The sequence below is a fragment of the Arvicanthis niloticus genome, chromosome 2 (assembly GCF_011762505.2).
Source record: "Arvicanthis niloticus isolate mArvNil1 chromosome 2, mArvNil1.pat.X, whole genome shotgun sequence".
NCBI lineage: Eukaryota > Metazoa > Chordata > Mammalia > Rodentia > Muridae > Arvicanthis > Arvicanthis niloticus.
The window spans coordinates 1712435-1723579 of NC_047659.1; the positions used below are offsets into that span (position 1 = coordinate 1712435).

The 11145-nt window shown below is 43.8% G+C and overlaps 1 protein-coding gene across 1 annotated transcript; it reads left to right on the forward strand.

The window, feature by feature from the left end:
• Positions 1-3748: 3748 nt before the first annotated feature.
• LOC117702768 (disks large homolog 5-like) lies at positions 3749-9166 on the forward strand. Its single transcript, XM_076928226.1, has 6 exons — positions 3749-3866; positions 4699-4861; positions 6031-6162; positions 6849-7024; positions 7984-7993; positions 9133-9166. The coding sequence occupies exons 1-6, from the start codon at positions 3749-3751 to the stop codon at positions 9164-9166; spliced, it is 633 nt and encodes a 210-aa protein (XP_076784341.1).
• Positions 9167-11145: the final 1979 nt, after the last annotated feature.

Here is an 11145-nt window from a genome sequence, read left to right on the forward strand (position 1 = left end):
CTGGCACAAAACACAGTGGACAGAGAAGTATAATTTGTTGGAAAGCAGATTCTGTCTGCAGGAGTTCACTAGATAGTTAAATAGCTTTTTCTAAACTTTCTGATCATTAATTCATCTCTTTTAGAAATATAAAACAGAGTATTGCTGTAGTAGGGACACATTCTGCTGTTGCCCCAAAGTTAGGGAACACAGGTGTGCATCAAGAGCCATGGATGGCAAGAGAGTGGAGGAGCTGCTGGCCAAGGCAGAGCAAGAGGAGGCGGAGAAGCTGAAGCTCATCAAGGTGCACAAGGAGCTAGAGCTGGAATTCGACCTGGGCAACTTGCTGGCTTAGGACCACAATCCCCCGACAGTGCTGTGCCAGGCCGGACCCTCAGTGGAGGCTGAGCTGCGGGCCCTGGCGTGGGACAACATGCAGCTTCTCATCAACCAGCTACTGGCAGCTGCAGACCATGGAGCGCATGGAGGAGGCAATGGTAGTGCGCTTGATGGAGCCTGCCACACGCCTGCCCGGTGAGAAGCTGCTGCCCTGGCCACTGCCCCTTATTCGCTGGCCTCAATGGCATCCCATCCGTCCCCAAACGAAGACCAACTTCCAGTGGGACGAGGTGAGTGGCCAGTGGTGGTGCCTTGGGGCTACAAGCGCGCACAGGATGACACTAAGGAATGGCTCATCAAGGTGCCTGGGAGCATCAACCCCATGGAAGACCAGTTCACCAAGAGGATTCAAGCCAAGAAAGAACGCGTGGCCAAGAAAGAGATGAACCTTCTGTGAAACCTGGCCCGTGAGCACAAGATGCACATGCCCAGCTCAGCTGGGCTGCACCCTAAGGGACACCAGAGTAAGGAGGAGCTTCAGTGGGAAGCTTCCAGGAGCGCCTCCCCAAGGAAAAAACGCCCCGACCCTCTGGCAAGAAGAGGAAGTTTCAGCCCCCCTTTGGGGACTTCCCAGCCAAGAAAAAGAACCAGTGGGAGCTACTTCGAATCATGAACAGTAATAAACCTCAGCTGAAATTGACAAGGGCCACCAACAAGCAGATGAGGGAAGAGGTCCAAGAGGAACCTGCCAAGAGGAGAAAGATGAGCCAGAAAGGCAAGAGAAAAGGGGGCCGGCCAGGACCTTCCTGCAAGAAAAAGGGCAGCCTGCCTGCTGGGTCAGGGAGAGAAAAGGAAAGGAGGCCTGGGAGGCAAGAAGCATTCCAGGCCACCTGAGTCAGGGGGCAAGAAGACAGGAGTGCCTCGCCAAAGTGGGAAGAGGAGGAAGTAGTGTTCTCCCCTCTGGACCTGTTCTGAAAAGCTAGGACTGTACTAAAGGTTAAGTTGTGCATTCTGCAGGCTGGCTCAGGAGGTGGCTGCTGTCCTCAGTGAGATTGACATTGAAGTGACAGGTTTGCCTCCCCAAGAGAGTCAGTGCTGGACTACGAACTAATGGAGACGCTGACTGGAAGTTAGTGTATTTTGGAACATGTGAATTATAGAAATGATATGGTCAGAACCAGGAGTAAGTTAAGGCCTGCCTTTTTTATCTTGACTTTGGATACTGGGTAAGAGTCGATCAGATTTCTGAGTTATAGTAGATTGGTTTCAACATTTTTGCATTATTTTTGTAACAAACCTTATATATTTATCAAAGCAAAGGAGGATGGGGGAAAATTACGTCCACCTGTGATTTACAAGTATTGTAAAGGTATGCTTTAACCTGATGTTGCTTTTAACTTTTACTGTTGGTAGGGGTTGTATGTGAAGTCAGTAACCTGGGTACCAGTACGGAGTGTGCTTGAGAAAAACAAAGTAGTTACAATGGTTATAAAAAATCCCTCCCTGGGCGGTGGTAGCCCATGCCTTTAATCCCAGCACTGGGAGGCAGAGGCAGGTTGATTTCTGAGTTCGAGGCCAGCCTGGACTACAGAGTGAGTTCCAGGACAGCCAGGGCTACACAGAGAAACTCTTTCTCAGAAAAAAAACAATAAATAAATAAATAAATAAATAAATAAATAAATAAATAAAAAATAAATAATAAAAAGACCCCTTGTATTAGAAAAACTTTGCCACTAACTATTAATATTAAAAGTATAGTGCTTTTTGATGTTGGTTCAGGTTGTGCATTTGGCCAGTGAATTGCTTTAAGTGATATATTGGAACCACACTAAGTAATGGTAATTAACCTTGTAATGATAATTAACTCCAGAAAATGGTTGTCATTTTGTTTGTAACTGATGGCTTTTGTTTAATTGGCTTGAGTTTAGCAAGTGCTGGCCTGGAATTCAGTATGGAGCCAAGGCTGAGCTTAGAGAGGAGCAGCCACACCCAGCAGAAGACTTCATGTTTATTTCTGTCCTGGATGTTTTTCCCTTTTTCATTGTTTTAATTTTGGTCTTAATAAACTTATCTTTGCAAAATTAAATTAAATTATATATATATATATATTAAATTAAATTAAATTGCAAAATTAAATTAAATTATATATATATATATATATATAATTTAATTTAATTTATGCAAAGAGTAAGACTATACAATGAAATTCATACTTTCTTTGATTGAAATCACCCTGCTATTCCTGCTGTTCTCATAAAACCACAAGCACATAATGAAATTCATTTCTATACTAGGATTGACTATTATTCCAAATCCTTTTCATTTTACCTAATAAATCCACTGCTGTTTCTCTGCAGAATTGCCACCTTTGATCATTGTCATAGTGATACTACCTGGCTGAAGGAAGTAGCCCAGGACAACACAAACAATTTGGAAAGGACTTACATGATTTTTTCACTCTTACACCTGAGAGGTTAGGTCATATTGTACCATAGATTCAGAAGGCAGAAGCCACAGATGACAGTGCCAAACACAGTCCTTCCTGAACTACTGGACACATTTAAATGGAGGTTTCACTGGATCTCAGTGAACTCTTGAGTTCTCACTGGAACTCAGAAAGGTAGATATTGGAGAAGTGATGGCTAATGGAACTACAGAGCAGCAATCCAATGTCCCTGTTGACCTTTGCTCAAGATGCCTACTATGTCAGGTTGTAATGGAGAAAGGGAGAAAGTGGGGTTTTATCTTTTGAAGAAGAGACATAAACTTTACAAATGGATATTCCCTTGGACCTGAACTCCTTCCTATATTGCCATGAACAAGGGAGTTTACATTGCAAAAATGGGATTGTGGAAACACATGTCTGAATATATTGAAACAATGTCTCCTCTCAAGGCATGTGCACAATAATTAGATATAATCCAACTTTCATACAATTAAAGGTGCAGGAGAACTATTGTTGCATTTGGGAACCAGGACACCCTGGTGAACTGGACTGTGGTACATGAATGGTGCCTAAGGGTAGATTTATCATGGAGAAGAATCTCCCTCAAGCAAGGAACCTAGACCTTTAGGTACTAACAAAGATGAGCTGTCCATGCCAAGGCGCTAACAAACTCTCCCGTCCAAAGTGCTTGACTTGTAATGAAGCAGAGAGAAATCTCTAGCTTTGAAGGAAAAGTTGCCAAGGTATTTCCCCTGAGTCAAAAGAGAGACTCCAGGAAAGGGCACCTCAGAAACTGGTCAATGTGGGGCAAGCTGGTCAGCAGGTAGGCCATGGCAGTTTCCAGTGACATCATCAGTAGTCACTTCCCTGGACAATCTCTTGTATCCAGGAAAACCCGAGAATCTTCTGTGATGTCACCAGTGTTGTGGTGACACCAACTGCCTGTGGGGTATTCCTTCAGAGCTTCTGGGTTCACAAGCAGTCATGTTGTCCATGCTGCTCAGGCTGTTTCATAGGGACAGTACAATACAACCAGAGACCAGACCTAGGCAGAAGGTATTCTGTAAAGCAGGAAGAAGGAGATGGCCCTGGGGAAGACACAGTGAGTCCTGGGCAGTTCATGGGGAAGCTTCCTGGAGGAGGGGCGCTTGAGCAGGTACTTACAGGAGAAGGGCTTAGCATCTGGAGCCTCAACATTTCTCAATGGCAGACCCAGAATCCAGAATTTCTGATAATTACTTTCGCAGAGATCCAGGAATTGACAAGCGTTCAGTTGCTTTGCTGAGAGATATGAATTTCCTGCTGAGTGGCAAAGGATGCCAGGAGAAAGTTCTGTGAGAATAACAAAGCCTTGCTCTCAGGATAGAGTGCTGAAGCATTTCATCCTCAATAGATTCCTGTAGGTTACATGAATATGTGATGCCAAGAACAGAGAGGGATAATCCCCTTGTCAAGTATCAAGGTCTCAGAGACTTTGGTCTGGAACACACATGATGTGGGCTGAATTACAGTCTGGGATAAGTGTAGTAGTGTGTGGTTTCTCATCATGCATTTAAGAAGCAAGGATAGGTGTTGGCTTGTGGGAGATGTTTGGTGCTGGTGTTTATGGTCAATTTTTTTTTGTGCTAAGCAGTACAGACTACATCTTCAGATATAAACTGACAATGACCTCAATTTCTTCTTGACTGGGAAAGCTTAAGCACTTCAGGGTTAGTTGGACTGCAGTAGGGACTGAGCCCTATGTTTAGTGATGGTGGTTGGGAGCAGGGACATAGGTGAGGAGTCCAGCTTGAAGATAGCTTTCCTGCTCTTTCAGGAATTCACTGTGTCTCTAGAATTCCCTCTTCCTCAGGCTTCTCTGTGGGAGTAAGTATGGTTTCTCCTTTTCCTGTCGTATTTTCCCTACAAGTTTCCTTGTGTTTCTCTACCTGAAGGGTCTGTTGGGAAAGAGTCCTCCCAAGCCTACACCATCAGTGAGCAGGAGCAGAGAATGAAGAGGTTGGAGAAGCTCAAAAGGGACCTCGAAAGAATGAGTAATGAGAGAGATGAACTCCGGGGAATCCTGGCACATTATAATGTCAAGGATTTGAACAACAGGTAATAATTATGCTCAGTTCTCAGTTGACTATCTTGGGCCATCTCTGTTGACCCTAGATTTCCACATATCACAGGAGGCTACAACTCCAGGCTGTCTTCATGTCCAAATGCATTTTTCTGATTGGATATTCAACACAGAACTTGAAGTTCAGACAGGAGTGAGATGGGTTCACAAGCTCTTTTGATTCCTCCAAAAGAAAACTATAGCCTGTGGCATGAATCATTCAGGAAATAGCAGTATTAGTGTGTGAGCTCTTATCATGCATTTTAAGATGCCTGGACTGGTATTGCTTTGTGGGAGATGGTAGCTGCTGTGTGTTTATGGTGAATCATTTTTGTAATTTTCTGGAGCTGCTTTGGGTCCATTTAGTCCTGTTAATAACTGGGAGGACCTGGTTCTATATGCTGCCCCTCATTGTGACTGGATTTCTGGCAAGTCATCACTGCTTTTTTCAAATTCTGTTCAGTTTACACTGAGATAATGTCACATCACTGTATGTATTTGGCATTGTGATAGTGTATGTGTGTATGTGTGTGTGTGTGTGTGTGTGTGTGTGTGTGTGTGTATGTATGTGTGTGTATGTATGTCTGTGTGTGTGTATTCCACTTAAGATCCAGGGAGTCTGTGTAGTGTGATGGGGCTGGAGACTTTACCTGACTGACTTTTTAGGTAATGATAGTGATGAAGCCATGAAGGGTCACTTGTAGCATCACAGCACATGATCTCTGTGTGCACCTCTGCTGGGCATTAGAAAATCCGGATATAGGCAGTAAACCCATTTCCCTGTAAATACTGAAGTGTGGAATTTATGTAGTGATAGAACCAAGGATTGAGAAAACCTTGTCTACAAGGTGAAGAAGTGTCATCACAGTTTTAATTTGGACTCAGGACTCTGGCATAGGCTCCTGGAAAGTTCTTGGAGACCTAATGTATTCCTTCAAGACCCCTCATGGAGCCAAAGCAGGTCAGCTCCCATTTTTTAGTTCCCTAGCTCTACTGTGCCCAGATCAAGTGTAACAAGTTTAATAAGCACCAAGAGGACCCAGTACAAAGGCATTAGGTTGTGGCATATATGGGCTAGGGTAGTTCACGATTCAACTTGAATTAATGTAATCTTTGAATCCCTAGTTCAGGGATTATTTGCTCCTTGGGCCACACCCTTCCACAGGTTCAACTTTGAGACAATCATGCTGGAGATGCAACACGACCAGGTGATGCACGATCTCAAAAACATTCCGCAGCAGATCAGTGAGGCCTTGTATAAGTGCCAGGACTTGACTAAAAATAATCAACTTTACAGGTGAGTGACTAACACTGTTGTTTCCCAAGCAGTAGGCAAAGAATGTGTCTGCTCATCATTTTCTTTAAAACAAAGTGAGGACTCTGGTTCTATACTGTTTGCCTCTCAACAGGAAGCTTCCTCCCTCAAAGAAAGGCTCTGGGATTGTGATCTCTTGAAATCATTTTGATCAAGTGTGATGAGTCTGTGAGCCCCTCCAATCATTGTCCTTCCCAAGTCAGTATCCTCCAAATAGAAAAGGTGTGCACCTTGATGGAGACATCAATCAATCTTGAGTCTCTGGGGCAGTGAAAACACATTTACAGATCTGGTTTTCATGAGACACATAGAATGATGTGTACCTGTTGGGTCTTCTCTCTTCTCCTAGAGAAGCTTTGCCTTGTCTCTACCTAGAGGTGGTTCTCTAATACCAAAGACATATATGCAGTCATGGGTCCCATGTCCTCTTCTGGGAGATACATGAGTCCCTGTTGGTGTCAGGGATTTCAGAAGTACCTTGAGTCTTTTGGAATGTTGCTTTCTTCTGGATTTGACTTTCCTATATGTGAGGTCCCATGGCTACTCTGGTCTGTAGTCTGGGGCTGTCTGGGGATCAGGGCCCATGATGAGAAGGAATGGTACTTGGAGAAGTGGGAGGAAGACGGATGGTGCCTGGGAATAATCACCGTTTCTTCTTTGTGGTTCAGCATCAGGAACTGTCACCTCCAGACAGAATCTCTTCATATGAAGAGTGAAGTAAAAATGCTCTGGAATGAAAACAGGCAGCTGCTTAAGGAGCAGATTACACTGGAAGTGTGTTCTAAGGAAAGAAGGAGGCTATGTGTGGAGGCCAGCATGAAGATCTATGACAAATTTTCCAAGCATATCCAACAGGTAAGATGCATGGAGGATGATTAGGAACAGGTTGCCCTCATGTCTAACCATAAACAATGTCAAGCCCAGATAACCATCCTCCACCTTGTCCAGGCACTCTCCTAATTCTTATCCAGTTGTTCTGTGATCATTTATAAGATATTTTGTGGAGTTAGGCTCTCTCAAAAACTGGATGATTGGCAAGCACACACTCCTGATCAACTACAAGCTGAATTTCATTAAGACAGATGGGGTGAACACACATTACACACCTACATGCCATTGTACTAGAGGGGTTCTATGTGGCTGCCTCCTTTGCAGTAGCACAGAACATTGAGCGAGGAAGTCAGGGCCTGTAGCTCGTTTGCCTTGGACCCATGGCTCCAGCTGCATATGTAGGGGAGGATGTCCTTTTCAGACGTAGGTGGAAGAGGAGGTCCTTGGTCCCATGAAGGCTAGATGCCCCAGTGTAGGGGGGGGGAATTCAAGTGCATGTAGGTGTATGGCAGGCTCAGTGGTGGTACATCCTCATTGAAGGAGGAGGAGGGAGATGGGATAGGGGGTTTCTGGGTGGGGAAGATGAAGAATGGGGATAACATCTGAAATGTAATAAAATATCTAACAAAAATTATTTAAGAAAAAAAGGTGGGGGGAGAGGTCTTGTGTCTTTTCTCTTCCTCAACCCTGCATTGCAAGATGGTCTCCTAAGTGAGCCTAGACCTTGGTTCATACTGACAAAGCCTGACAGATAGCTCATCCATCAGTCCTGGTTTCTGTCATTGTTGCTAGAGTTCTTTCCTGTAGCTTGTATTCAGGAGCTGACTGGATGAACAGGGATGTTTGAAAGACTTCTCTCAGGCTGAGGGTTGGGGTGAGAGATGTGAGGCTTCAAGAAAAAGATTTCTCAAACTCTCTCAACCTAGTCTGCAGAAGTTACTAAATTTTTTTAGTCCACACGGGATGGATTACAGAGTCCTGGGTCTCACATGTAACATCATATATTTACAGCCTACATTCAGTGGTTCCTCCTGCATTTTGGTCTCCTTACTGTTTCCTGCTAACTTATGATTTCTGGTATGTGTGTGTGGGGAGGGGGGAGTCATATGCATGTCTGTGACAATATGTATATAGATGTGCCTGTTGAGAGGCCAGTTAATTACATGTGGTTTTGATCAGGCTTTCTGTTTTGGTTAAGCTGTCTGACCAGCATCTTTGAATCTTCTGTCACCTCTCAGGCAGAGCTCCTCCAATTGCTTTGTCTCAAGTAACTGCTACAAGGTTTCATAACTCACAGAGAGGAAGAACATGTTTACATGTTTCATTGTTTTGAGTTTTCTTGTTGCTGTTGTAGGAAAACAATTTCTTAACATGGAAGAAGCTAATGCTGTCTGCTCCACATGTCAGATACACAACTTGGCCCACTGTGCTTTCTTATGAGCTTACTTGTCATTCAGTTGAAATCAGCAGGTAAAGGAGGAGGGCGTTTGTTTACCAGGATGGGTCTTACCCAAGACACCTAGGCTCCACATAACCCATAGTTGAGTTAATCAAACCTTTATCAAACAAACAGAACCCATGTTGCCAACACTTAAACGTCAATAATTTCACATTTAGCCTAGCCCACCCTTCTGAAATCTTACCATGTGACTTCAGTTTCTACTTCCCAGTCCTTCCTTCATTCATTACAATTTCCTAGCCTGGGGTTTGGGGGCCCACCCATGTGAGGAACAACCACAAAGCAGACATGTAACTCCTGTAAACACAGCAGGATATGGGGCACACAGGGGTGCTCAGCAACAGCTGGCTGCACACATGAGACAAAGGTGGCCCCAAGGTGGTCCTATTCAAAGGAAACTTATGGACCTGAACACCAGCCTCTTGTTCTAAGATGGGAGTGTGGGGCTCACCACAGTGTCAGTGTCAGTTCACTTTGCATCAAGGAAACATGAAACAGAGCAGCAGGTCATCATGCTGCTACACCTAGCTCATTAGAACAAAAGGAGACAAATAGTGGTGTAAAGTCTGATTGTCAATCATTGGTAGTGGGAAATCTATTTATCACTATTGAAACTGGTTATAGAGGGAAATCTATTTACTCATATTGAAATCATTTATAAGAAAAAAAAGCACTTTAGTACATGGAGGTGAGTAGGAGGCTGCTGTGTCAAATCCATGGGCCTGAGAGTCAACAAGGCTGCTTAAGGGTCTGTGTCCACCTCTCTTCTCTTGGTGGATAGTGACTGCCTGCTGGAAGGTCAGGTGGCTCATTGCATCTTCTCAGCATCCTAGTTTGTTTTCCTCATTACCTCCTACCATTTTTTTCCAACTTTGCCTAAGCTTGACTCAGTTATCTTTGGCCTTGGAGTTTGTCCTGGGTATAACTCTGTGAAACACTGAGTTGCTTGGTGTTGCATCTGCAGCAAGCAGAAGGCCCATACCTATGATGAGGTGCTAGAACAGGGCTGCCTCAGACAGCCCCTTAGGCTCCTGGTAGTCTAAAGCACTCACCCTGTGTTCTGTCTGTAGCACTCTGTAAAGGCTGTCATTCAAAAGTGATTTGCTTTGAGTTAAAATCATCCTCAAGGAGGGCTGGAAGAAAAGAGGAACTTCAGACATGGCTGATGATATAAAATGAGGCAGCCCTGTGAGAAGCCATGTCCAACTCTTCAGAAACTGTACAGTTTCTGTACTCCCCATTTACCCAGTGACTTCAGAATAAGAAGTAGGTGTCCACAGAGAAATTAGGGCAAATCATGGTTGTAGTGGTACTCCACAGAGCTGTTCTGAAGTAGAAACTATCCAGATGTTCTTCAGTCAAGGAGTGAACAAGTATACTGTAGTCCAGCCCTTCCATGAACTATTGCCTAGGGTGATCATACATACCACCTTTAGGTCTTGAAGTAGTCAGACTTATTTTCCACAAAATATCCCTGACAGAATCTCCTTAACTGAAAAAAGGTCTCACTTTGCATCCTGGTTACAGAGATTTCCTAGTTGTCTGGGTTCATAGCTTTGGTTAAAAAGCCACACAGGCTGTGGAAAATGGAGGGCCTATTGGAAGATGCTGCTAACTTTAGAGTCCCTGAGAAACAGGGAGCCAGAGGCAGGAACTAGCTTCTCCACCCTGATCCCATGTGCCTTTGCTGGGAACCAAGCCGACTGTGCACAGCCTTGGGAACTGCCTAAGCAGGCTTGCATACCAGGCCAAAACACTATATTTCCATCCTTTCTTTATTAGGGAAAAGCATTTATTTTATTGAGCTGTCTATAAGCTATGACTACCATGTTCATGTCCCATTCAAGGTTTTTTTTTCTTTTTTCTTTTCTTTTTTTAAATTTACTCAGATTATGTTTGTGAGTACACTGTCTCTCTCATCAGACACACCAGAAGAGGGCATCTGATTTTACTAAGGTGGTTTGTAGGCTACCTTGCGGTTTTGGGGAATTGACCTGAGGACTTCCAAAAGACAAATCAGTGCTCCTAATCGCTGAGATCTCTCAGCAATTAGGATTTTTCAATTCAAGTGTTTATTTCTTATGGCTTTATAGTGTCCTGGATGATCTCTTATACTAACATATACAGGGAAAGTCAAAATGTTTCTGCAACTGTATGTATGAACATGTGCTTGTGTGTTCAGGAATGTGTGTGTCTGTCTATGGGTGTGATTGTGTATGTGTCTATGTATGTGTTAGTTTGTGTGTGTGTGTGTGTGTGTGTGTGTGTGTGTGTGTGTCCATTGCTGGGCTCAAACAATGCAGGATCATTTTGCTGTCTCTGAGATATGAGGTACAAGGATGAGATAGCAGGAGCCAAGAAGATTTCCTATACCTGTATAACTGTATTTTTGGGTCTCAGGCCTTCCACATGATTCTCTGCCTCAGTCACCTAGGAGCAGCTCAGAATATTGTTCTGATCTAGTTTAAAAGAAATCCTGTCCATGATCATTCTTGTGATCCACAGAGTTTGTGTCGATTGTGTACTCTTCACTTCTTCACTTCTGAGCTCTCTGGTATGACCTGAGCCTATTGTCCCTTAAGTCACCCCACAAATAATACCACAGGAACTATAAATATAGCAGGTGTATCCTTTTTCCTTCATGAATATTTGTTTTAAAGTTCAAGGCTTTCCCT